Here is a 27,574-nt window from a genome sequence, read left to right on the forward strand (position 1 = left end):
TGGGAGACCGTGGTGCAGATGCCAAGCCCCCCCGTGACATCAGACCACCTGACACCACCCAGAGAATGGCCGTGAGCGGAAGGGCCCGCCCAGAAGCAAGCAGGGCCTTGGGGCAGAAGTCCTGGGCTCAGACCCCACACTCACTGCCGGTGGCCCCGGGCTCCGGCTTCTGTGCTCTCTAGACGTAGTTTTCTGTTCTGGAAAAATGATATTTTTATGTGATTGTGAGGACTGAGAGCTAGATGTAAACATCTGGAAACTACAAAACAAGCATGAAATGATGTTTTTATTCTTAGAACAGAAAGTCCCCGCGCCCGCGGACCTGGTGACCGATGAGGATGAGGTTCTGCGGGGCCTCTCCGGCTGCCCAGCTCTGCCTGGGGAAGGTGGGGCCAGAGTGGCTGTGTTCCCAGCGTGGTCATTCCCCTGCGTCGCCAGCGGGCCTCGGCTCCAATCAGGGGGCCTAAGCCAAGTGACAAGCAGCCGCACAACAGCCATCCCGGCCGGGCGTGGACTTTGCTCCGGCAGCCTGTCCCAGTGAGGACGGGCACACGGTACTCGGCCACACCATGGGGCGCCCACTGCACCTCGTCCTGCTCAGTGCCTTCTTGGCCAGCCTCCTGCTGCCCGGGGAAAGTCGTAAGTGCCCCCCGCCCTTCAGGCCCAAAGGCAGCCCTGGGGAGCAGGGAGGGGCGGCAGTTGGGGAAACCCTCTCATCTCCGCAGCCTGGACAGTGGGTGTCTTGGCCTCTGTCAGAGGCTGGCCTCAGATGGCTGGGCTTGGCCTTTCCAGCCAAGGGCGTCCTCAAGGCCAGCTGTGGCTCCCTGTGGCTGAGAGTCAGACGGGAGGATCAGAGGTCACAGAGACAAAAACACAAGGACGGAGTCAGCGAGAGAGAGAGGGAGAGGGAGGGAGAAACGGAGACACAGTGAGATGGGAGGCCAAAAGGCAAAGACAGAGATAGACAGGGAGACAGAGACAGAGGGAGAGGTGGGAGCAGGCAAAGACAGGACAGTTGGCCGTCTGCCACCACAGGGAGGCACAGGACGAGGGGCACAGCAGAGGAGCTCCCAGGGAAGAGGAGGCTGAGCCGAGCCAGTGCCACCACCCTGGGACTGGCTCCGCCTGGGAAGGGCTGCCTAATGCACAGCTGGACAGGTGGGAGCAGCAGGGCTGTCCAGGACCCCCAGGCCTCTCCAAAAGCAGAGGCCCAGAAAGGGCAGAAGCCAGGCAAGGCTGGGGGCAGCGGAGGAAGAGGAGGCCCCTCTGGTGGGGACACGAGAGACGGGGACCCTAGACTTGTTTGCATCCTGGATAAAGTGGACAGGCAGGGGCACCAAGGGGACCCAGGCCTGGGAAGGGAGTGTGTGAGGGAGAGATGGAGCAGGGGAGACCCTCGTGGGGTGGAAAGGGGAGACTCCCGGGAAGGCTGAGTGGATCCTCAGTGCATCGCTGACCTAAACGGCCCCTCCGCCTGGTGGCCTGGAGCTCCAGTCACATCACCCGGGGGTCTTCTCCATCCCACCCTCAGTCCCCTGCCCTCCCCAGCCTCTGTCCCCTGAGCCATGTCTTTCCATCTCCCTCACAGAACGGAACTCTTCATGGGGTACTGTGTGGCTCCATCTCGCCCAGCCTTCTCCCCGCCCCTCAGGCCACACCGCCCCGTGCAGGAGCCCACCGTGATGTGTGTGGTGTGATGAGATCAGCGCAGGTGCAACAAGGCCCTGGAAGGGCCCATGCTGTCATCGTCGACAGCAAAGCCACTCTGCAAACAGACAGATGCTTCATTGCATTGGTAGAAAATTCTGCAACCAGAATGCTCGGGGCTTCTGAGATCCTAAGCCCAGCCTGAGGCTCTGGAAGCTGCTCTGGCTTCTTGGGAGTGGAAGTTGGCAGGACTCCTCTTCCTGGGAAGAAGCAGAGGGTGGAGATGAGAGGACAGGCCAGGAGCCCACCCAGACCCACAGGAGGAAACTAGGGGAGTCACGCGGGGTCCTGGTGGAGCGCCAGCCTCCCTTCCTGCCAATGGGAAATGCAGGCGCCCACCTCACGGACCTCTGGGTCCACAGGGTCTTGACACCCTTAGCTGTGTGATGCAGACCTGACCCATGACCATGGCCTGTGGTGTCCCCGGGGGCCGGCCTGGACCCTGGGTGGACATGGTCAGCCCCAGAGAGCCAGGGCCAGGCCATCTCCCTCCCCTACTCTGCCTGAGAGACCTTGGCAGCTGCACTGTGGGGTGGGTGGGGCTGAACACAGGCCCCAGAAGGTCCCACCCAGGACCCTGCTGTGCACACTTTTGATTTTAAAAAAATCGGAATGCGCACAGAATCTGCAGTTCAGCCTTTAAATGAACTCGGCTGTCCTGCCTGTCACGGAAGCTCTTCTGGGACAGTGGGACCTCAGCACTGCTTTGCTGGTACTGCTATAAGAAAAGACCATGGACCAAGTAGCTTAAAGCAACAGAAATGTTTCTCCCACAGCTCTGGAGGCTGGAAGTTCAAAATCAAGGTGTCAGTGGTGCTGGTTCCTCCAGAGGCTGGGGGAGAGTCTGCTCCGAGCCTGTCTCCCGGCCTCGGGGTGCCAGTGGCTTCAGAGCCCGTGGCTTTTGGGAGCATTGCTCCCATCGCTGCCTCCATCATCGAGTGGGGTTCTCACCATGGCTGTTTTTCTGTCTTCTTTTCTCTCAGAAAGACACCAGTCATTGGATTTAGGGCTCACCCTATCCCATAAAATGTCTTCCTAACTAAATACATCACAAAAGTTCTATTTCCAATTGAGGTCACGTTCTGAGGCTCTGGGAAAGACATGAATTTGCAGGGATGTTATTCAGCCCTGTCCTGCCACCTGTGAGTGTTTTCTGCAATCCAATTTTTTATGTTAATAAAATCAGAATATGCAGAGCACCTGCAGTGCCAGCCTTTAAACCACCGCTGTTGCACTGGCAATCATTAAAGCTACGTGGCTTCAGTTTCAGTCTTTACATTCAGCAAGTTTAAGTCCCTTCTTCATGAGTTTGGACCTTAGTGACTGAAAATTTTGCTTGCTGATAAAACTTGCTCAAATGCAGTTGCTCACTATGGAATTCACTGATGTCGCCAAAACCACAAACACAACCGTGTGCTCAAGGACTGCAATGCTCCCCACGGCTTCTGAAGAAACAAACCCACACAACAAACATCTACCAATCTGGACGCTCCATATCAGAGCTCTGGAGTGTTCCATTAATTTCTGGAGACAAGTGTCTAAAAACCTTGGCACGTTTTCATTTCGTTTTGCCAATCCCATTTTATTCACATCAGAAAGTGTGGCCACGTGGCCGAGGCCTGGCCTGCTCAGTCTGAATGAAGCATTGATGCGACTCAGCCACAGCAGAAGTGCCCAGGTTCAGTCCAGAGGGCCGAGCCAGGTGTGCAGTCTTTCCTTCATTCCCTCAGCACATATTGGTTAAGTTCCGGCCGCGCTAGGCACGGGGAAACAGCTGGGACCAAACGCGCCACGTCTTTTTCCAGCGGAGGGAAGGATGAGCCTGTCAGCACGTAATGTCAGAGAGGGGTTCGGCGCTAGAAGACAAATAGCACAGTGTTAAGGGGATGGAAGAGACACGAGTTGGGGCAATGTCAGAGGGCGTGGTCAGGGAGGATCTCGCAGGGAGGGGGAGCTGGGGTTGAGCCACGTGGGTATCTGTGGAAAGAATGTTCCAGACAGGGAGGTGACCGGTGCAAAAGTCCTGGAGTGTGAGTGTTGGGCTCAGCCAAGGTCAGCACAGAGCCCAGTGTGGCAGAGAGAGATGAATGAGGGCAGGGTTGAAGGTGGTGCGGCCTGGGAGGCCTGGCCATGGGAAGACCCTGGACTCTGTTCCAAGACCACTAGAGGCAGATTCTGGGTGGTCCTTGACTTCCTTGCATCACCCTTTCCACCCCGTACCTGCCACCTGTATCCTCCTCCCCACACAGTCCAGCTCAACCTTATAGGCAGTGTCCCACCCCCATGAGCTGGGGAGAGCTGAGCAGGTTTCAGGGAGATGGGAAAAGGTGGGAATCGGACAAGGAATGCAAAGGAAAAGTGCATTCTTAGTGGTCAGTCAGCCTGGGGATGCTCGGGGGTGGATGCCAAGGGGAACAGAGTCGTGGCTGGCATTGCAGAACAGCGAGTTCCTCTAAGAGGTCAGAGGAGGCGCGAGGGACTGACCAGAGACAGTGAGCACGTCAGGCCCTGGTTGAGTGGGGACCAAGCCTTGTGGCAAGTCTATGAACCGTCACTGTGGCTCTAGGGCAGCAGAGAGAAAACCAGGTGTATGTCAATATGGCCACAAGGAAGGAGACCAAGGGGAAGAGAGAAGGGACCAAGAGAGGTGTTCACGTGGAAATGCATTAGAACACCGAGACCCCAACTGGAGCCCAGGAGGTCTGCAAGTCCCAGTTTGGGAAACACTAAGCCAGGCTTGGATAACTTGTCTGAGGCTGCATCCCAACACGAGAGCCAGGGGCCCCAAGGGAGATGGGCATTCCCTGCCCCCCAGCTTCCTTAGTGCCTTTTGTGGAGTGGAGGTGACATGAGGCTGCAGGTTGCAGGGAGCCAGGTGTGCAGACTTGCAGGAGCCATGTGTGGGCTGCATTTCAGAGCAAGTGCGTGGGAGTGGAGCAGACACACAGAGTAATGCGGCAGGGCCAACAAATAATAAATCTAAGCCTAGCGCTGGTGGGACAATGTCAGTGTCACTAAAAGAAATGGGGAATTTGGAAGGTAAAGTAACTGGAGGTAGGAATGAAGCCAAGATTTACTGAGCACCTTCTGTATACCAAACTCCAAACTCAACACTAGTTTACACAATCTTTAAAACAACTCGAAGAGTAGGTATTAAAATTCCCATCTGCCAATAATAAATAAGTGACTAAGATGTTTTTGAAACTCAAGATTGTCTTGTTTTAAATGTTGGACTTGGAGAGTTTGGAGTTCCGAGATGAGGGAAGGCATCTGTCATAGTGAGAGTTGAAAACATGGAACTCAGGACAAAAGTCAGTGCTAGAGAGATCAATTGGAAGAGTCATCTTTCTCATAGTGAGACACTTAATTTTTCAGTGGAAAAAAGTACAGAAAAAGACTACAGAGGGCCAAGAAAAGAAACTGAGGCTATCACAATAAAAAGAGGAGGAGGAGTGGGTGAGAGACAGAGAAGACACAGGCAGAGAGATGGGGACAGCACAGCCCACAGACATACACCCTGCGAGGGACACAGACTCTCAGATCCAGGGCATTTTAACCAGCAGATCAAGACTCATTTGCCAGTCATGAAATCAACTCAGTATTAAAATTAAAAAAAAAAAAAAGAGTAGAATCAAATAGAACACTTTGTACTAAGTACTGTTTTTTAGGAAATACTAATAAGTACTATTTCTTGAAAGTTGGCAAGTATGTGTGTCCTGGCACTTTATAAATTGTACTTTTATAGTTTGTAATCGAAACAGCACTACCAATCCCCACATAACAAAGAGCAAAGACCTTAAAGACGAGTGGGGCCAGGCTGAAGGGGCACAGTTTGAGCCAAAGCACAGAGCAGAGTGGGCTGAAAGCACCCTGGAGAGGGAGAATTCAAGGAAGGGGGCTTGAGTGGCCAGCCTGAGCCAGCATGAGCATGTGAGGAGGCTGGTGAGCTGATTGGATGGGATGTGTCTACTTCTCCAGAGAAGGGTGCGCGGGTCTAGAGCAGGTGCCTCATGTTGTACCTCATAGAGAACTGGGCGGGGGAGGGAGATAGGCATTTCCCTCCACAGTCCCCAAAGTGCCTGAGGAAAGTGTTGACTAAGAAGCCAAACTCTGTAAAATATTTGAACAGATTTATTCTGAGCCAAATGTGAGGACCATGACCCATGACACAGCCTTGGGAGGTCCTGAGAACATGTGTCCAAGGTGGTCGGGTCACAGCTTGATTTTATGTATTTTAGGGGGACAGAAGTTACATGCAGACGCCAGTCAATAAGCATAAGGTGTACACTGGTTCGTTCCAGAAAAGGGGAAGGTAGGGGCTTCCAGGTCCTAGGTGGCTTCAAAGATATTCTGATTGGCAATCAGTTGAAAGAGTTATTATCAGCTGGGCACGGTGGCTCACGCCTGTAATACCAGCACTTTGGGAGGCCGAGATGGGCGGATCACGAGGTCAGGAGATCGAGACCATCCTGGCTAACACGGTGAACCCCCGTCTCTACTAAAAATACAAAAAAAAAAAAAAATTAACCGGGCCAGGTGGCGGGCACCTGTAGTCCCAGCTACTCGGGAGGCTGAGGCAGGAGAATGGCGTGAACCTGGGAGGCAGAGCTTGCAGTGAGCCAAGATCGTGCCACTGCACTCCAGCCTGGGTGACAGAGCAAGACTGTCCAAAAAAAAAAAAAAAAAAGAAAAAAGAAAGTTATTATCTAAAGACCTGGAATAAACAGAAAGGAGTATCTGGGTTAAGATAAGAGGTAAAGACCAAGGTTCTTGTCATGTAGATGAAGACTCACAGGTGGCCACCCTTAGAGGCAAGAGATGGCAACTGTTTCCTCTTGGACCTTTAAAAGGTGCTACACTCATGGCCAGGCACCGTGGCTCATCCTGTAATCCCAGCACTTTGGGAGGCTGAGGCGGGTTAGGGTTAGGTCAGGAGTTCAAGACCAGCCTGGCCAACATGGTGAAACTCCATCTCTACTAAAAATACAAAAATTAGCTGGGTGTGGTGGTGCTTGCCTATATTTTCAACTACTCGGGAGGCTGAGACAGGAGACTCTCCTCCTGAGGCAAGACAATGGCTTGAACCTGGGAGGCAGAGGTTGCAGTGAGCTGAGATTATGCCACTGCACTCCAGCCTGGGTGACAGAGCAAAACACCATCTTAAAGAGAAAAAAAAAAAAGGTGCTAGACTCTCAGCTCAGAAAAAGACCTGGAAAGGTAAGGGGGTTCTCTACAGAATGTGGATTTCCCTGAAACAGCTTTGCAGGGCCATTTCAAAATATGTCAAAGAAATACAATTTGGAGTAAAATCATTTGTTTTAGGGACTGCTATATGTCATGTGGTCCTATACTAGAGAAATCAGGTTGGAAACTGGTATCTTATTGCTACAAACAATCTGGTCAGCCTTAAGGTCTCTTAATGTGAATGCTGGTCAGCTGTGCCTGAATTCCAACGGAGAAAGAAATAATGAGGCAGGTGGGACCCACTTCCCCTCATAGCCTCAACTAGTCTTTCAGGTTCCTATGGAATTCCCTTGGCAGAGAGGAGCGGTCCACTCAGTGAGTTGGGGGCTTAGAATTTTATTTTTTATTTATTTATTTATTTATTTATTTATTTTGAGACGGAGTCTCGCTCTGTCTCCCAGGCTGGAGTGCATGGTGCGATCTCGGCTCACTGCAAGCTCCGCCCCCCGGGTTCACGCCATTCTCCTGCCTCAGCCTCCCGAGTAGCTGGGACTACAGGCGCCCACAACCGCGCCCGGCTAGTTTTCTTGTATTTTTTAGTAGAGACGGGGTTTCACCGCGTTAGCCAGGATGGTCTCGATCTCCTGACCTCGTGATCCGCCCATCTCGGCCTCCCAAAGTGCTGGGATTACAGGCTTGAGCCACCGCGCCCGGCCTAGAATTTTATTTTTGGTTTACAAGAGAGTGATCCGCCTTTTGTGATGTGGGTGTGGCAAGGGGCATCGCAGTCGGGGAGCATGGGTGAGGGGGAGCCCGGGTGAGGAGGAGTCTGGGTGAAAGGGAGCCCGGGTGAGGGGTAGCCCGGGTGAGGAGGAGCCCTGGTGAGGGGGAGCCCAGGTGAGGGGGAGTCTGGGTGAAAGGGAGCCTGGGTGAGGGGGAATCTGGGTGAGGGGGAGCCCAGGTAAGGGGGAATCTGGGTGAAAGGGAGCTCGGGTGAGGGGGAGTCTGAGGAGGAGCCCAGGTGAGGGGGAGCCCAGGTGACGGGGAGCCCAGGTGAAGCCTGGGTGGGGGGAATCTGGGTGAAAGGGAGCCCGGTGAGAGGGAGTCTGGGGAAAGGAGCCCAGGTGAGGGGGAGCCCGGGTGAGGAGGAGCCCGGGGAGCCCAGGTGAGGAGAGCCTGGGTGAGGGGGAGCCCAGGTGAGGGGGAATCTGGGTGAAAGGAGCCCGGGTGAGGGGGAGCCCGGGTGAGGGGAGTCTCGGTGAAAGGAGCCCAGGTGAGAGGGAATCTGGGTGAAAGGGAGCCCAGGTGAGAGGGAATCTGGGTGAAAGGAGCCCGGGTGAGAGGGAATCTGGGTGAAAGGAGCCCGGGTGAGGGGGGGCCCGGGTGAGGGGGGGCCCGGATGAGCGGGAGCCCAGGTGAGGGGGAGCCCGGGTGAGGGGGAGCCCAGGTGAGGGGAGTCTGGGTGAAAGGGAGCCCAGGTGAGAGGGAATCTGGGTGAAAGGGAGCCCAGGTGAGAGGGAGTCTGGGTGAAAGGAGCCCAGGTGAGGGGACTCTGGGTGAAAGGAGCCCAGGTGAGGGGAGTCTGGGTGAAAGGAGCCCAGGTGAGGGGACTCTGGGTGAAGGGGAACCTGGGTGAGGGCGACCGGAGCTTTTAACCCTGTCCTTCCTGCCTTCCAGTGTTCATCCGCAGGGAGCAGGCCAACAACGTCCTGGCGAGGGTCAGGAGGTCCAATTCCTTTCTTGAAGAGATGAAGAAAGGAAACCTTGAAAGAGAGTGCATGGAAGAGACCTGCTCATACGAAGAGGCCCGCGAGGTCTTCGAGGACAGCGACAAGACGGTAAGAGCTGGGGCTGGGCTGTGGGGAAGGAGCTCAGACCACAGCCCCTGGCTGGCCGGAAGCTCCAGGGGGCGGCCTGGAGGAAGGGGCAGCGCGCGGGGGCTTTCCGGGGCGGGGTCCGGCGAATCGAGGCCTCGGCCGAGTCCTGTCCACAGGGACATCAGTGCTGCCCCCGCGCTGACTCCTTCCCAGCGAGGACTCAGCGGGGAGGGATGCGCCCAAGTCCCTTGACGGTCACAGGGCTTCTGCCAGAGTTAAGTCCATTTAATAATAAAATGCTAACCTAAAAACCAATAATCATGGCCTCGGCCAGTGCCTCGCCGAGTTGCAGTGAGTTGAGATCGTGCCCTCCCACGCCCTCAGCCCGCCTCCGGCCTTGCCCTCCGTAGTTGCTGAGAGCCACAGCCTAGAGCGCCACCGCGCAGGCGCACAACCTACGCCAGGCCACGAACCCAGTACTGCGCCTGCGCAGCAGGAGGCCTAGCACTGAGGCTGGGCCGCGAACCCAGCACTGCGCCTGCGCAGTAGGAGGAACGCGCTGACACCAGGCCGCGATTACGCAGCCGCAGCAGCTCCGCGCGGATGGCGCCAGCCCCCTCTCCCCTGACGAGGCGGGCGGGGCTGCGGTCAAACCTGGAAATGGCTGAGGGGTCTCGAATTCCTCACCCCAGGCCTCAGGAAAGGTGCCTGCAGGACAGGGCTCCGAAGCGGAAGTGGGCGGCGGTGATCCCCAACTGACAGGAATGAGCTGAAGAGAAGAAAGTAGCCTCAAGGGGGCCAAGCCGGAGCTCAGTGAGCAACAGCTAGGCCAGCCGCGGCTGGTGCCGTCAGCCACACCACTGACTATGGCCTCGAATGGAAACTCGGAGTCCCCTTACAGGTTCCCCCAGCGCAGGCCACCGCCGAAGGTTACTGGGGAAGGCCCCTGCAGCTTCCATGTGGACATCACTCACTTGCTTCATCCAGGAGTGCAGTCGCCTGCAGCCTGGGGCCACCTGACTGATGTCACCCTGAAGATCCATGCCAAAAGAGCTGGGGAAAGTTCATCTTCTGGTGACCCCCACGGACCAGGGTGAAGTTGCAATTATGGCCAGGTCTACGAATTATAAGTCAATGAATAAACTGCCTCAGGGAGACATACTCAGAGTCCAGGAAAATCTGGGAAACAGCAAGAAGGGTGAGCTCAGCATCAGCCCTTGCAAAATTGCACGGCTGTCTCCTGGCTCACAGGTTGCCCCATCCTTACTTTAGCCTCAAAGAAAAGGAGACCCAATATTATTTGAGTACTTGGGCTTGATCCTGAGTGACTTTCTGAGAAACCAGTGTATCATCTACCCTAAGATCACCACATATGTGAGAAGGTTTTTGGATGAGTTGAGATTTCTAGACATTGAAACCCTCATGATGAACGTCATCCCGGGGTAGCAGGGGCTAAGCCTTTCATCACCTGCCACAACAAGCTGGGCATTAACTTGTATTTGAGAATTGCTCCAGGGCTCTACCTTAAGATGCTGGTTAGTAGCATTGACTGGATTTATGCAATTGGATGCCAGTTAAGGAATAAGAGAATGTATTTGATTTGCTACCCTACATGGTCTGTGCAGACTATCATGATCTCATTGAAATCCAAGATAAGATTAAGTCAGGGATGAAGCGCATCACAGGTGGTTACAAGGTCACCCACCATCCAGATGGCTCAGAAAACCAAACTTATGGGTTGACTTCTCCTCACCCTTCTGGAGAATCAGTGTGGTAGAAGAGCTTGAAAAAGTGCTGGGTGTGATGCTAACCTCTTTGGAACTGAAGAAACTCAAAAAATTCTTGGTGATGTCTATGTAACAAAAGCTTTTGAAAGTCTTCCACCTCAGAACACATCCAGGCTCCTTGATAAGCTTGTCAAGGAGTTCCTGAAAGTGACTTACATCAGTCCCACATGTATCTGTTATCACCTGCAGATAATGAGCTCTTTGACCAAATAGATCATTCTAAGAGGGTCTCACTGAGCACTTTGAGCTATTTGTCATGAAGATAGCTGAGTGTTTCCATGCAGCAACAGCAGCAGCTGTTGACAAACAAGACAAGGCCAGTGAAGATGGTGAGGCCACATTCATAGATGAAAGCTTCTGTACAACCCTGGAATATGGGCTTCTGCCCACAGCTAGTTGGAGCATGACAATCAAATGTGTTACCATGTTTCTCACAGATTCCCACAACATCAAGGAAATATTTCTGCCTCCTGGCATGAAACTTGAAGACAAGAAAGAATGTGGCAACCACTAATAAAATGGAAACACAACATTGACACTTCTTTCTAGAAGATGTTAATTGTCTAAGTTGTGTGACTCAGATATCTTTGCATTTCTGCAAAAGATCAAGGTCTACTCTAATTCTTCAATTAAGAATTCCTTTTTATTCCTTGTTAGCAAATAGATGATTTTTCTCTAATAGAAAAAAATTAGAATTTTCAGAACTATTTTCAACTACTCCTTATATATTCCTTATATATACATGTATTTTTTCCCACTGGTAGAATTTTTCTTAAATAATGCTGATCCAAGTTTATGTTTCACTCAGCATCATTTCTCAGACACTCTTCTTTACTTCTATATAGCTACCCTATAGCTAAGCTATATTTTATTGTATGATGCATTTACTCCTCTCAGAGTTTGGCCATATAAGTTATTTCTAAATATTGCTATTAGGAAAACACATATGCATGCATTTCTTCTAGATTATCACCTAAGAACGGCTTCTCCAGAGTCAGATGGCTGAATTAAAGGTTATCAACAAGTTCCAATTCCAGATAAGATGAAGAAAGCACATTCCACACTGCCTCTCCCACTGAGTGTAGCTCCAAAACATGGAGAGAATGCATGCAGCAGCTATTTGAGGACCCTAAAAAGTAAATCACAGTGTATTGAGGAATAATATTAGAATTAGATGTATGATATGATACAACTGACTGTGAGTTTATCACTTTCTCCTCCAGTCTTCCAGACATTGCTTGACCTGAATCTAACGGACATTTATAGGATTTTCAACAATAGCAAAGTATGCTTTCTTTCCACATATGGAAAATTCCTCAAGGTAGACTATATCCTGTGTCTTAAAGCATACCTCAATAAAAAGATTGAACTCACATAAAGTATGTTTTCTGACCATAATGGAATTAAACTAAAAATTACTAACAGAAAAATAACTGGAAACTTCCCTAAGTACTTGGAAATTAATCCACACATGTATAAATAATCTGTGAGTCAAAGAGAAAATTTTAAGGGAAGTAAGAAAGTATTTTGAGCGGAACAAAAATGAATATGTAACATAAAATCTGTGGGATGCAGCTAAAAAAGCAGTGTTTCAAGGGAAATTTATAGCATTAAACGCTCATATGGGAAAAGAAAGAAGGTCTCAAATTGTTCTACTTTAATAAACTAGAAAAAACCAAAAGGAAATTGAAAAAGCAGAAATCAAAGAAATTGAAAACAAAAATAATAGGCAAAATTATAAGCTGATGAAACTCAAACAAAATTGACAGGAAAAAAAACAAGAAAAAGGACTTATGTTGGAAATGGAAGAGAGGGGACATCACTACAGAAACTGCAGATGTTAAATGTATAATAAGAAAATACTTTGAACAATTCTGCACATATAAATTTGGATGAGATTTGAACAACTTGGATGAAATGAAACTATTCTTCAACACCACAAGCCACCAAAACATACACAAGATGAAATAGATAACTGCCAACTCAATTCTTAATTTAAAATCTTCTGAAAAAGTAATGTTCAGGTACAGATGGTTTCACTGGTAGAATTTTACCACACATTTCAAAAAGAACACCAACTCTATACAATTCTTCTAGAAAATAGAAGAGGGAACACTTCTCAGTTTTAGGCCAGCATTACCCTGATGTCAAAACCAGACAAATACTGAAAATGAAAACCACCCTACGTAACAATATCTCTCATGAACCTAGACATGAAAATCCTCAACAAAATATTAGCAAACAGTGCAGCAATATATTTTTAAAATAATAATATACCATGACCAAGTGAGTTTATCTGGGGCACACATGCCTGGCTCAATATTTAAAAATAATTATGTAATACACCATATAAACAAAGGAGAACATCTACATAATCATGTCAATTGATGCAACAAAGAAATCTGGCAAAATTTAACATCCATTTATGATGGATAAAGAAATCTATCAGCAGAATATGAATAGGAGGGAATTTTATCAACATAATAAAGTTCATCTACAAAGAATCTACAGTTGATATTATACTTAAAGGTGAAAACTGAATATTTTGTCCCTGAGACTGGGAATAACACAAGAATGTCCATTCCCAACACTCCTAATCTAACATTATACTGGAAGCCCTAGCTCTAAAGAAGACCTTCAATCAGTCAAGAAAAAGAAATAAAGTTATCACTATTTGAAGATGACATGATCATGTATATAGAAAATCCTAAAGAATGTGAAAGGGAAAAAAGCTTGTTTTAGTCCATTCTCATGCTGCTGTGAAGAACTACCTGAGACTGGGTAATTTATAAAGGAAAAAAGATTTAATTGACTTACAGTTCCACATAGTTAAGGAGACCTCAGTAAACTTACAATTATGGCAGAAAAGGAAGCAAATGCATTCTTCTTCACATGGCTATAGGAGGGAGAAGAATGAGAGCCAAGCAAAGGGGGAATCTTCTTAAAAAAAAAATCAGATCTCATGAGAACATACTATCACGAGAACAGCATGGGAGAACCACCCTCATGATTCAGTTACCTCCCGCTGGGTCCCTCCCACTACACATGGGGATTATGGGAATTATAATTCAAGATGAGATTTGGGTGGGGACACAGCCAAACCATATCAATGCTCCTAAAATTTACAAATGAGTGTAATAGGTCACAGAATACAAAGTCACCACACATATTTTAATATTTTTATGTAGTAGCAATGTACAGTTAGTTGTAAGCCAAAAATTTTTAAATGCCATTTACAATTGCTTCAAAGAAAATTATATACTTATATGTAAAGCTAATAAAACATATAAAGGATCTTTATCCCAAAATCTACAAAATTCCAATGAACATATTTAAACAGACCTAAATAAACAGAGACACATACAATGTTCATGGATTGAAAGACTCAACATATTAAGATATCAATTTCTGCTAATTTGATCTATAAATGCAATACACTGCCAATCAAAATTTAGTCAATAGAGGCAAGCTGATTATAAAATTTATATGGAAAGGTAAAGGAACTAGAATGGCTAAAACAATTTTCAAAAGGAAGAATAAAATTGGAGGAGCCACACTACCTGATTTTAAGACTTATTGTAAAGCTACATTAATTGCAGAGGTATTAATGGGTGGTATTGGTAAAGGAACAGACACATAGCTCAGTAGAACAGAATAGTGAGTTCAGGCGTAAGAGACGGTGAAACCCCATCTCTACTAAAAATACAAAAAATTAGCCAGGCGTGGTGGCAGACGCCTGTAGTCCCAGCTACTCGGGTGGCTGAGGCAGGAGAATGGTGGGAACCCGGGGGGTGGAGGTTGCAGTGAGCCGAGATTGTGCCACTGCACTCCAGCCTGGGCGACAGAGCAAGACTCTGTCTCAAAAAAAAAAAAAAAAAAAAAGATCTCACCCTTAATACTATTACATTGTTGATTAAATTTTAACACATGTATGGGGGGCATGTTGAGACCACAGCAGTGTTAGAACAATTATATATTTATATGCAAAAAAAGAACCTGGGCCGGGTGCAATGGCTCAAGCCTGTAATCCCAGCACTTTGGGAGGCCGAGGCGGGTGGATCACGAAGTCAGGAGATCGAGACCATCCTGGCTAACATGGTGAAACCCCGTCTCTAAAAATACAAAAAACTAGCCGGGCATGATGGCGGGCACCTGTGGTCCCAGCTACTCGGAAGCTGAGGCAGGAGAATGGTGTAAACCCGGGAGGCGGAGCTTGCAGTGAGCCGAGATTGCGCCACTGCACTCCAGCCTGGGTGACACAGCGAGACTCTGTCTCAAAAAAAAAAAAAAAAAAAAAAAAAAAGAACCTGACCTAAACTTCAAAAATTAACACAAAATAGATAATAGATCCAAAGATAAAATACAAAACTATAAAACTTTTAGGACAAAATACAACAAAATTTATGACATGGAGCTAGGCAAAAATTCTTAGACATGACACCAAAAGAATGATTAATAAAAGAAAAACATAATAAATTGGATTTTATCAAAATTAAAAACTTTTGCACTTCAAAAATAAACTTGTTAAGAGGATGAAAACAGAAGCTACAAACTAAGAGAAAATGTTTGCAAATCACATATCCAACAAAGGAATCATATTCAGAATATATAAAGAAATCTTACAGCTTGAAAGAAGAAAATAAACACCCAGTTAAACAATGAACAAAAGACCTTAACAGCCACCTCACCAAAGAGGATATATGGATAGAAAATAAACATGTGAGAATATACTCAACATTATAAGCTATTACAGAAATACAAATAAAAACCACAATGAAAATGACTACATACTTATAGAATAAAAAACACTGACATATAACAGTGCTGGTTAAGATACGGAGAAAGCAGAACTTTGATACACTGCTTGTGGGAATGCAAAATGGCACGGCCACTTTGAAAAGGAGTTTGACAGTTTCTTATAAAGTTATATAAAGTTACCACATGACTCAGCAATCCCATTTCTGGGCATTTACCCTAGAGAAATGAAAACTTATTTCCACATAAAATCCTGTATATCAATATATATAGCAACTCTAGTCTTTTTTTTTTTTTAATTTTTATTTTTTGAGACAGAGTCTTCTTGTTGCCCAAGCTGGGGTGCAGTGGCATAGTCTCGGCTCACTACAACCTCTTCCTCTCAGGTTCAAGCGATTCTCCTGCTTCAGCCTCCCAAGCAGCTGGGATTACAGGTGTGTGTCACCATGCCAGGCTAATTCTTGTGTTTTTAGTAGAGATGGGGTTTCACCATGTTGGCCTGGCTGGTCTCAAACTCCTGACCTCAAATGATCCACCCACCTCAGCCTCCCAAAATGCTGGGATTACAGGTGTGAGGCACCACGCCTGGCCAGCAACTCTATTCCTAATTGCCAAAAGCTGGAAGTAAGATAAATGTCTTTTGCAGGGTGTAGCCATACAATATAATAGTTGTCAGTAACAACAAGTAAGAAACTATTGATACAACAATAACTTGGATGAATTTCAAAGGCTTTGTATTGAATGAAAAGCTAGTTTCACAAGGTCCTGTAATATACACTTTCATTTACATGACATTCTCAATAAGTCGTTATCATTGTGATGAAGAGTAGATTAGTGGTGGGGCAGGGCTTGCCAAGGATTGGCAGGTGGGGGAGATGGCATGGGGAATTTTTGGGGGAGGATGGACCTGTTCTGCATCCTGATGATGCTGGTGGCTACACAAGTCTCTCCATGTGTTGAAATTCACAGAAGTGTACACCAAAACATTGGTTTTACTATGTGAGAATTTTTTAAATAAAAAAGTAAAAAGATAGTGTATTTGCTTCCTAGGGCAACCATAACAAAGCACTACAAACACCTTAAAGTAACAGGCAGTTTTTGTTGCAGCTTTGGAGACAAGCCTGAAATTAAGGTGTCGGCAGTGTTCATTCCTTCTGGAGGGTCTAAGAGAGTCTCTGTCCCAGGCGCTCTGCTCACTTCCAGGGGCACCCAGCAATCGTGGGCATCCTTGGGTTGCAGACGCATCGCTCCAGTCTCTGCCTTCATCTTTGCATGGCCTTCTCTCTCTGTGCCTCTGCGTGACTTTTTCTGTCTCTTATAAGGACGTTCTCCCTGATTTAGGGCCCACACTGAGCCAGCATGATCTCATCTACAGCTTTAGCTTAGTTACATCTGCAAAGACCTGATTTCCAATTAAGGTTATAGTCTGAGGCTGCAGGTGGACCTGAATTAACAGGGAAGGACACTATTCAACCACCTGTAGGGAGTTAAAAACAATAAGACTATGGACGTTTTTTAGTGTAATCTAGGTTCTTGATGACCTGTTTTAAGCTAATCAGCAATGAGTATTTTTCAACTAACGTAATGACTATTGACAAGCATGTGACCCTTATCTGAATGTTTAGCTCAGGCATAGCAACTAAAAACCATCCATTGACCAGCTCAGGAGTAGCAAACAGAGCAAGCCATTTTTGGTGCAACCCCTTTCTAGGTAATTAACTTGAAAATATTTTCTTTTTTTTATTTTTTATTTATTTTTTTTTGAGATGGAGTCTCCCTCTGTTGCCCAGGCTGGAGTGCTGTGGCCGGATCTCAGCTCACTGCAAGCTCCGCCTCCCGGGTTCACACCATTCTCCTGCCTCAGCCTCCCAAGTAGCTGGGACTACAGGCGCCCGCCACCTCGCCCGGCTAGTTTTTTGTATTTTTTAGTAGAGATGGGGTTTCACCGTGTTAGCCAGGATGGTCTCGATCTCCTGACCTCGTGATCCGCCTGTCTCGGCCTCCCAAAGTGCTGGGATTACAGGCTTGAGCCACCGCGCCCAGCCGAAAATATTTTCAATATTCAACAAAGATGGTTCATTTAAGATGACTGAAACCACATCTTCACAGACGCAGAAGATCTGAATAGCTTTCCTCTTTAGACTGCACAGTTCTTGAACAATTCATTCCTGAAAGTGACTTCTGTTGGGGAAAATATCCTATTCAGCTTGAGTCACTTAATTATGGTTGTTATTGGTATAAAATGTCTGTTTTCCCTAATATATTTTTAAATCTCTTTTTTCCTTGTAGAATGAATTCTGGAATAAATACAAAGGTCAGTATTTTTTCTGTTTTAATCTTAAGTGAGAGGGGTTCATTAAGACATTTGAATTTTGAACATATTTCCTGAATTTCCTTTCGGCTTTTGTTTAAATTTTACTCATTTAAGACTTTTTCACTCGGAGTGTTTCCATAATAGTTATTGTAAAAGAGTTTTTATAGTAATTTTATACTAATCCTAGTTTTGTTATTGAATTAGAGATATATATTTAAATCAGTTCATTCTCATTTGAGGATACCAAATTCCATGATAACTTTTCTAAAATACATGTGTATTCGGTAAAAGCAAAAAACAGAGTATGAAAGATTAGATTCCCGACTAAGGTAACCACCTTCATTTCATGCTTAATAGCATCTGAAATGGCATCAGTCATGACTACCTGGTAACAGTATTCACATTTCTCAGAATGACAACTGGGCCTATCTCTAACTTAGATTATGTAAATCCTCCAAGAAATGGGAAGCCCCACGTTAGTGTGTGCCCTTCTCATTTTGCCCCAGGATTATTTGGAAAGAGGAACCCTAACCTCCTCTCCCATCAAGGCCCAGCCCAGAAATGAGCATCAGGCTTTCACCTTTCCTCCATCCTTCCCGCTGGTCCCTGTGGTCACCTCTGACTGTAAACACACTGCAAAACACTGGCAAAAAATCGAAAAGCCGGGCCGGTGATCCACCTAGATAAAGGCATCACGTACACATGGCCACAAAAGGGAGTGGATCAAATAAAGTCCAAAGAGGAGGAGTTGTTTACAGAGAAACGGGAAGCCTTTTCCAGTTATCTGAACAGCAGTGCCAAGGTTAGCACAGCAAAGCTGTTTCCATGATGCCGGAAACAGCTCGCAGACTCCAGTTTCGAAATCCTCTCTTTGCAGATGGCGACCAGTGTGAGACCAGTCCTTGCCAGAACGAGGGCAAATGTAGAGACGGCCTTGGGGAATACACCTGCACCTGTTTAGAAGGATTCGAAGGCAAAAACTGTGAATTGTGTAGGTTCCTCTGCTTGGTATACCTTCAGATCATACTCCCCTGAAGAGTAGCTGGTGGGACGGGGGAAGAAGTGAAAATGCCTAATGAAACAATCTTAAGTCATTTCTGATTTACAAAGTCTGGGCTTTATTACACTGTGCCACTATAGCAATAGAAAAAGAAAAGCCCCAACATGTCCCCCAAATGACTCGGCTTGGGGGTATGATGAGAGACACAGTCACTTCTCTGCTCCTCCAAGAGAGACTGTAGAACATGGAAGAAGCGTGTGATCCATTCATGTGTAAACAAGAGCGGACTCTGTTTTCTTTAAGGCCAAGTGCATTGCCCTGTTATTCCTGCTCCTGTTATTCCACTCCTGTGTAGTGATTCTAAATCACCTCTTATTTATGTGTGTGGATGCAGGTGTCAATATTTGTGAATATTTGTGATTGTCCAATTATAAAAACTTGATACATTTAATTAGTTCTACACGGAAAAATCACTAAGTGCTTTCTCTAATGTGGTGGTTAATTTTTAAATAAAAAGTTAGGCTACCATTAGATCAATTTTCCCTCAGGAAAAAGATTTGCGTTTCTTTTAAAGTACTTAATTGATCATCTTTATACCATGTTCTTAGATTGGATTACTTTTGAATTTTCCCTGATGGGAATATTAATTATGCATCATTTCATTGTAAGTCCAGAGCGCCTCCCTGGAACACCATTTGGTAACTTACGAGGCATAACTGTGCTCGGGCTCCCAGGGCTATTATGAACGTTTTCCAAGATTCCATGCATGTTGATCTTTGCACTGTGATTACTTTTTCATCAAAACCCACACAGAGCGATGTGGAGTCACCGTAATGTGAGTGCTACGGGGCAGGGGGCGCCAGCAAGCCCGGAGGTGTGAGGGGCAGGTCCCTGGAGCCTGGCGTCTGCCACGGAAGCCAGGCTCCACCAGGCACGGCACCACGAACTCCCCGTGACCCGCGAGGTTGCCCTTCGAGGCAAGTGTGCCTGTTGCCTGGCTCTGGCCCTTTGCTCAACCCAATGGCCGCTTTGTGGCTGACAGGCAAGTGGATGTGGCTGTCACCCTCGGGCCAGCCCAGCCTCCGTTTCCCCAGCTGTCCCCAGAGTCAATGTGCCTCTCCTTTGCAGTCACACGGAAGCTCTGCAGCCTGGACAACGGAGACTGTGACCAGTTCTGCCACGAGGAGCAGAACTCGGTGGTGTGCTCCTGCGCCAGGGGGTACACCCTGGCCGACAACGGCAAGGCCTGCATTCCCACAGGTAGGAGGCACGTTGGGCCACAGCCACCAGCTGCCGCCGGGCCGGGCCAGGGAGGACAAGCCCATGCCGGTGGGCATGTTCTGGGTGGGCCTGGCAGGTAACAGCGGCACCAACCGGACAGGACTGAGCCCTGGGCTCTGGGCCCAAGTGGTTCAAACATGAAGACCATGAGGTTTGGAAATAGACCCATTATTTCTGTAAGCCAGATGTGCTGTTTAACCTCAGCTTCCCCATCTGACAAATGGGACCAACACTATTGCCTGACTGCTTGGGTGATCCCTGGAGCACTCTGCACGATGCCTGCCTGGCCCACCACAGGCCCTCAGTCTGCGTTAGGACTGTGGGGGATCCAGTGCAAGGGTTCAAAGCACCAGGGCGGGCGAAGGGCAGAGCTGGCCCAAGGAACTGGAGCTAAGGTGCGGGGCTGGGGTGGGAGGCAGAGGACACTCAGGCTCTGAGCTCCTTTTACCAGGACCAGTGTTAATTGAACTTAGTTTTTCTTTTCCTTGATGAATGTGGACAATAAGCGGCCAGAGGGCAGTGAGCACAGGACAGGCCGGGGACTGGGCAGGGTGGGGACGAGCCTCCCTGTCCTCACCCCGTAGGCATCGCCTACGCTGGGCTTGCCTGGCTGCGGGCACTTCCGCACGGCCAGCACAGGTGGGGCCCCTGAAGGCGGGGCCTAGATGTCACAGCTGCACCTTGCACAGTGACCCCACTCCCACTCATAGCCGGCTCGACCCACAGCGTCGGCCTCACCCAGGGGCACATTCAAAGTGCAGAGTCCCAGGCCCGCCTTTTCAAGAGCCTGGTGACCCAGCTTACCTTCCGGCTTCAGGTGTGGCTCAGCCCCTAGACTGTGTCCTGCCCCCGGCTGCCATGACTGTCCCCTCCAGACACAGGTCACTCCCGAGTGTTCTGTCACTCCTTCTTTCATATCCTTCTTACTGAAAACAATTTACTTCCAAAGATGAGTGATGAAGAAAAGACTGGGTTCCAGATGCATCCTTCAAGCACTGCTTCAATTCTATGCCTGAAATCTCTCAGCAAGCGAAAGACACCGTGGCTGACCTTGCTACTGGCAATGACATTCAAGCTTAAGCTGGTTAAAAAATATTTTAACTGAAGTCATTTCTTGACATACATGCGAATATTTTTTAATTCTAGAAATAATCACAAATCCATTTAAAACCAAGGGTGGGCCGGGCACGGTGGCTCACGCCTGTAATCCCAGCACTTTGGGAGGCCAAGGTGGGTGGATCACCTGAGGTCAGGAGTTCAAGACCAGCCTGGCCAGCATGGTGAAACACTGTCGCTACAAAAAACACAAAAACTTAGCTGGGTGTGGTGGCACATGCCTGTAATCCCAGCTACTCGGGAGGCTGAGGCAGGAGAATTGCTTATACAAAAGGAAGCTTCCTAACATGTAGCATGGCCTCTGAAAACTTTTTTTTCCTCAGTGTTTCATTAGGAAAAGTTTTCCAACACACAGCACACTGGAATGAATTTCGCAGGGAGCCGCACACGCCCAGCACCTGGGTTCTCCCGTCGGCGTCCTCTGGCCAGATGCATTCATCCCATTTTGCCCAGCCCCTTTGGCTCTGTCCATCCCTCAAGCTTTCTTGACTTCTTGGTCCATTTCCAGGCTAATCGCAGACGCCCACACTCCCCTCGCTGCCTGGGCTGCTGCCTGGGGTCCAGTGTTCACAGGCTGTCACGTGAGGGGAGGCCAACGCTCGGACGGCTGCACTCACCCGTGGACCCGACCCCTGCCGATGTGGCGCCTTGCCCCGCAGGCCCACTGCCCCTCTGGGTGCCCCCGTGCTCTGCCTCCTGGCTCTCTGACTCTCCACTAGGGTGAGCCGTGCAGGGTGTGGGGAGCCTCTCTCTGTGCTGAAGGCCCCGGCCGTCCTCTTTCTTTCAGGACCCTACCCCTGTGGGAAACAGACCCTGGAACGCAGGAAGAGGTCAGCGGCCCAGGCCACCAACAGCAGCGGGGAAGCCCCCGACAACATCATATGGAAGCCGGATGACGCAGCCGACCTGGACGCCACCGAGAACCCCTTTGACCTGCTTGACTTCAACCAGACGCAGCCCGAGAGGGGCGACAACAACCTCATCAGGATCGTGGGCGGCCGGGAATGCGAGAACGGGGAGTGTCCCTGGCAGGTAACAGTGGGACGGCCCCTCGGGCCTGCCGGACGGACCACCTGTCCCGCTGTGCACCTCGGGGGGGCCAGCCCGACATTCGGAATAGCAATCTGGGAAGGCACCGTCCCGCACTAGGACAGAGGGTCTCCGCCACCCAAGTCTACCTGTCTGTCGCCTCCCTCTGGGCAGCCAAGGAGGCTGTAAGCTCCACAGGGAAGTGGCTGGGGCTGAGGGAGAGGCTGGGCCTGGGTAACGTCTGCCTCACCCCCATCCCACTGGGCATTTCCGTGGCTACCCGTGGTGTGCCCAGGATGATGCTGTCCTGTGAAACAGAAAAGAGGGAGAAGGCGCAGTCAGGCACTCAAGTGTCCTCAAACCTCCCTATACCAGGAGACAGGGCTAAGGCCAGGGAACAGCCCACGGCAGGGGCGTCAGCAGGCGAGAGGATGGCGCGGGAGCGGGCGAGGCCTAAAGCCAGGGAACAGCCCACGGCAGGGGCGTCAGCGGGGGTGGACGAGGCCTAAAGCCAGGGAACAGCCCACGGCAGGGGCGTCAGCGGGGGTGGACGAGGCCTAAAGCCAGGGAACAGCCCACGGCAGGGGCGTCAGCGGGGGTGGACGAGGCCTAAAGCCAGGGAACAGCCCACGGCAGGGCGTCAGCGGGGGTGGACGAGGCCTAAAGCCAGGGAACAGCCCACGGCAGGGCGTCAGCAGGCGAGAGGACGGCGCGGGGGTGGGCGAGGTCTCCATCCCCTCTTCTGTTTGACGGGAGGCAAGAAGAGTCGGTGTCCTCGCTTCATGTCTAATTTTGGAATTTTTTTTTTTTTTTTTTTTTTGAGACGGAGTCTCACGCTGTCGCCCAGGCTGGAGTGCAGTGGGGCGATCTCGGCTCACTGCAAGCTCCGCCTCCCGGGTTCCCGCCATTCTCCTGCCTCAGCCTCCTGAGTAGCTGGGACTACAGGCGCCCGCCACCGCGCCCGGCTAATTTTTTGTATTTTTAGTAGAGACGGGGTTTCACTGTGGTCTCGATCTCCTGACCTTGTGATCCGCCCGCCTCGGCCTCCCAAAGTGCTGGGATTACAGGCTTGAGCCACCGCGCCCGGCCTAGACTGGGGTAACTTATAAAGAAAAAGAGGTTGAATGAACTCACAGTTCCACATGCCTGGGGAGGCCTCACAATCACCGTGGAAGGCGCAAGGCATGTCTTACACGGCAGCAGCAAGACAGAGAATGAGAGAACCAGCAAAAGGGGTTTCCCCTTATAAAACCATCAGTTCTCGTGAGACTTATTCACTTCCACCAGAACAGCGTGGGGAAACTGCCCCCACGATTCAGTTACCTCCCACTGGGTCCCTCCCACAACACATGGAAAATACGGGAGCTACCCTTCGAGACGAGATTTGGGTGGGGACACAGCCAAACCATGTCACTGGGCATCCTGTATTTTCTCTGGCAACCCTCACTTGGACTTGAATTTTCAGTGCCCAAAACCAGAATGTTCTTTCCTACAAGCAAGAATCTCAGAGCTGCCAGCGCCCCCATGAACTCCCCCAGGCCTTCCTCCACCCCAGGCCTTCCTCCACCCCAGGCCTTCCTCCACCCCAGGCCATGTGGCTGGTGAGCCTCTGTCTAATTATAAAGAGCCAAGAGAGAGAGAGAGAGGGATGCACTGAGGCGGCTCTGCGACGCATGTTTGTTGAGGGCTTTCTGCGTGTTGGGCACTGAGCCAGGCGCTGGGTAGGTGGGATATGAAACCATGAAACCCCTCTCTGACTGACACACAGAAATCTAAACCTAGTTAGGGAGCTGAGACCCAAATCCTCCCAATCCCAAGCACTATGTGGTTGGGGCAAGAACCTCAATGCAGGAGACCCCACTGAGGATGAGCAGGAAAAGCCTCCTGTGTGGCTGAGGAGCTGGACTTGGAGCCCCAGGCGGGGTTTTGGAGGGGGTCCCGGGCTGGGGGACCGAGGCGGGGCGCCCTGGAGGGCTCACTGGAGGGGCCCTCGCCCAGTCTGTTGAGGTTTGTGATTCTTGTTTCTTGGTTCGAGTCTTGGCAAGTGGGCTCATCTGCATCTTTAGGAAGAACGGTTGGTGTTCATGTCTTAGCCTGAATTTCCCTCATGTAAGCTGGATGATGAATTGACAAATTATGCAAAAAGAAGCAAAAAGATGACCCCTTTTCTAGCCATGAATGTTTTAAGAAATCCTTTTAAGACTCGGTATTGTCAGTAGTTTCATTGGTCTGCACATGCGCCCAGCCACTATCACAGGACGGGAAACTCCCCAGAGAAAAGAAAACCAAAATATTCAAGTCCAGCTCCCCTGGGACAGCTGTGGCAGCCCTGTCAGTGCTCGCTCCCCTGGGACCATCTGCGTTCCAAGCCCTGGCAGGGAGGAGACCCTTCACAGGAGCTGTCACAGGGACCCCCAGGAAGTCACTGGGATGGAGGCGTCCGTGCACCGTGGGGGACAGGCTCACGCTGCTGAACCGTTGGGACACCAGGCAGGCGCACCGGCGGAGGCAGATGTTTCTGCACAGACTGGCGTCTCCTGGTCCCGGGCAGAAATCCTGCCACAGAGACTCCCACAGGGAGCGTCTTTTCCAAAGCGCGGGCAGATGTGTTGTGTGTTTGAGACTTTGGAGAACACTGTGATGGATTTGGTAGAAAGGTGAGGTGACTCCCTGTGTCAGTGAGTGTGTGGCACAGGCGGAGAAAACAGACAGACAAGGAGCTGTCTTTGGGTGGACGACAGACCGGAGAGGACAGCTTGGTATGGGGAGGGCTGGGCAGTGCCACCTGAAGGGCTGGCTTCTCAGTCAGGCAACACCCGTCCATGGCCAGCCACACTGAGCCTGTCACGTCTGTCACAGGCCCTGCTCATCAACGAGGAAAACGAGGGGTTCTGTGGTGGCACCATTCTGAGCGAGTTCTACATCCTCACTGCAGCCCACTGTCTCTACCAAGCCAAGAGATTCAAGGTGAGGGTAGGTAAGTGACCAACAGCCCCCAGGGAGGCACAGTCACTGTCTGCTTTTCAGAGACCACTAGAGCTGATGGAATTTGTTGGGAACACTGCTTAAAATCCTGAAATCCTATTGGTAGGGGTTAGGGGCGTTTCACAGAGGAAGAAGATGAGGAAGCAGAGGAAGGGGAAGAGTGGGGAGGAGGATGGGGAGGGGGACGGGGAGGGGGAGGGGAAGCAGCCCAGCCCTTCTCCCACTGGGTCTCTGAGTCTCTGGGTCCCGGGTCTCTGGGTCTGTGTCCAGCTAATGTTTTATGTCTCAGTGTCTTTTATTGGGAGCCTTCCAGACCTCCCTCACTCTTTAACATACTCTGAGCACCAAGCACCTCTGTCTCTTCTATTTTTATTTGTGAGATTGTTTCATTAGCATCTGTCTTTGTCCACTAGAGCTGCTCAGTGCAAACCCAACACAAGCTACAAATGCAAAGCAATATATGTAAACTGGTATTTTTCTAACCCTAAATGTTCTATTATACATTTTTAACTATAAAAAACAGGCTGGGCGCGGTGGCTCACGCCTGTAATCCCAGCACTTTGGGAGGCTGAGGCGGGTGGATCACCTGAAGTCAGGAGTTCGAGATCAGCCTGGCTGGCATGGCGAAACCCCATCCCTACTAAAAAATACAAAAATTAGCCGGGCGTGGTGGCACGGGCCTGTAATCCCAGCTACTCAGGAGGCTGAGGCAGAAGAACCATGAACCCGGGAGGCGGAGGTTCCACTGAGCTGAGATTGTGCTACTGCACTCCAGCCCGGGTAACAGAGCAAAACTGTCTCAAAAAAACATACATACATATATGTTTATATATGTATATTATGTATATATGTACATATACACACATACATACAGATTTTCACAATCTATCTTAACACGTTGAAAATATTTTTTCCACGTGTAATCATGTTAAAGGCGTAATAACACATTCTGCACATTTTCTTTCATGCTAAGTCTCTATTTTACGCTCATGGCACAACTATTTTACATTTTCGGCTGGCAGCCACACTGCACAGCCTGAGTCTGGGATGCCAAGCCTTTGGCCCTGGTACACCTCATTGGTGCCCACGACTGGCACGGAGGATGCACCCACCCAAGGACACAGGAGTGGCGGCCGTCCAAAGAACCAAATGTGTGAGACATGACCAGTGGTTCCCTGGGTAGCAAGGCTGACGGTCATTTTTATTTGCTGCTTTGCATTTCCCTTTATTTTCCAAATTTTCAAAAGTGACCACGTGCCATTTTTAATTAAAAAAAAAAAAAAATCCTTAAAAAGCAACGGATGTGCGAAAGCATGGCCCCGGCTGAGCTGAGCACAGGCCCCCCCCTCTGTCCCAGGGGACCGGGACATGGAGCAGGAGGAGGGCGGCGAGGCGGTGCACGAGGTGGAGGTGATCATCAAGCACAACCGGTTCACAAAGGAGACCTATGACTTCGACATCGCCGTGCTCCGGCTCAAGAGCCCCATCACCTTCCGCATGAACGTGGCACCCGCCTGCCTCCCCGAGCGCGACTGGGCCGAGTCCACGCTGATGACGCAGAAGACGGGGATTGTGAGCGGCTTCGGGCGCACCCACGAGAAGGGCCGGCAGTCCACCAGGCTCAAGATGCTGGAGGTGCCCTACGTGGACCGCAACAGCTGCAAGCTCTCCAGCAGCTTCATCATCACCCAGAACATGTTCTGTGCCGGCTACCACGCCAAGCAGGAGGACGCCTGCCAGGGGGACAGTGGGGGCCCCCACGTCACCCGCTTCAAGGACACCTACTTCGTGACAGGCATCGTCAGCTGGGGAGAGGGCTGCGCCCGGAAGGGGAAGTACGGGATCTACACCAAGGTCACCGCCTTCCTCAAGTGGATCGACAGGTCCATGAAAACCAGGGGCTTACCCAAGGCTGAGAGCCGTGCCCCAGAGGCCAGCACGTCCTCTCCATTAAAGTGAGATCCCACGCAAGGCCTGGTATGTCTCTCAATTGCCGCCTTGCCCTGGCTTCTCCCGCCATCGGGGTGGGAAGGTGAAGTACGTCTGGAACCCGAGCTCCCGCCCTTCCCAGCTAGGCTGGGGATTCCTCCAGGGAATGCTCTAGTCTGTTCTAGATGGGCAGGATGGAGGCTCCAAGGATGATACTGTGCTGTGACTGCCATGGGCATTCCTTTCCCTGGACAGCTTCCTGTGTCTGGGTCACGCCCAGAGGCAGGTGGGAGCCTGTGCAGGCCCCGTGGGGTCGGGAGGGGCCCACACGCTGGCATGTCCTCCCCAAGACCTCCCACCTGGCCTGGTCTCTCTTGTTCCCCTTGGGAACTGGACACCTCCCCGGTGACTGCCTAGGACTCACAGACTCCCCGGTAGGGAAACGTCCAGAAAGCCTCTTGTTGGGGCGGACGTTTTGCATTGACCTAAACCATCGGGTGCTCTTCAACCGCACGGTGCCAGGCCCCACCCCAGCTTGGGCTTGCATGGTGGGGGCGCACGGACATCCCCCGGGTGGGTGACCTGTTCACCAGGCGGTGACCTACCTCACACCGTGGGCCCCCACCCTGGCCACCCTTAGAATCCCCTGGGGGCTTTAGCATGCCTGCAT

At 50.1% G+C, this 27,574-nt stretch overlaps 1 protein-coding gene across 1 annotated transcript; it reads left to right on the top strand.

Annotated features, from left to right (window-relative positions):
* Positions 1 to 407: 407 nt before the first annotated feature.
* On the top strand, positions 408 to 26,942 carry F10 (coagulation factor X). Its single transcript, XM_050767025.1, has 8 exons — positions 408 to 639; positions 8,569 to 8,729; positions 17,540 to 17,564; positions 18,442 to 18,555; positions 19,693 to 19,824; positions 21,749 to 21,993; positions 24,850 to 24,967; positions 26,333 to 26,942. The coding sequence occupies exons 1-8, from the start codon at positions 570 to 572 to the stop codon at positions 26,932 to 26,934; spliced, it is 1,467 nt and encodes a 488-aa protein (XP_050622982.1). The 5' UTR covers positions 408 to 569; the 3' UTR covers positions 26,935 to 26,942.
* The last annotated feature ends 632 nt before the right edge of the window (positions 26,943 to 27,574 follow it).

The sequence above is a fragment of the Macaca thibetana genome, chromosome 17 (genome assembly GCF_024542745.1).
Source record: "Macaca thibetana thibetana isolate TM-01 chromosome 17, ASM2454274v1, whole genome shotgun sequence".
NCBI lineage: Eukaryota > Metazoa > Chordata > Mammalia > Primates > Cercopithecidae > Macaca > Macaca thibetana.

Coding starts and splice junctions, on each gene's coding strand:
- F10 (XM_050767025.1), top strand. CDS start 570: ATGGGGCGCCCACTGCACCTCGTCCTGCTCAGTGCCTTCTTGGCCAGC. Junction 8,730..17,539: donor TCGAGGACAGCGACAAGACG/GTAAGAGCTGGG, acceptor TTTTCCTTGTAG/AATGAATTCTGGAATAAATA. Junction 18,556..19,692: donor AGGCAAAAACTGTGAATTGT/GTAGGTTCCTCT, acceptor TCTCCTTTGCAG/TCACACGGAAGCTCTGCAGC.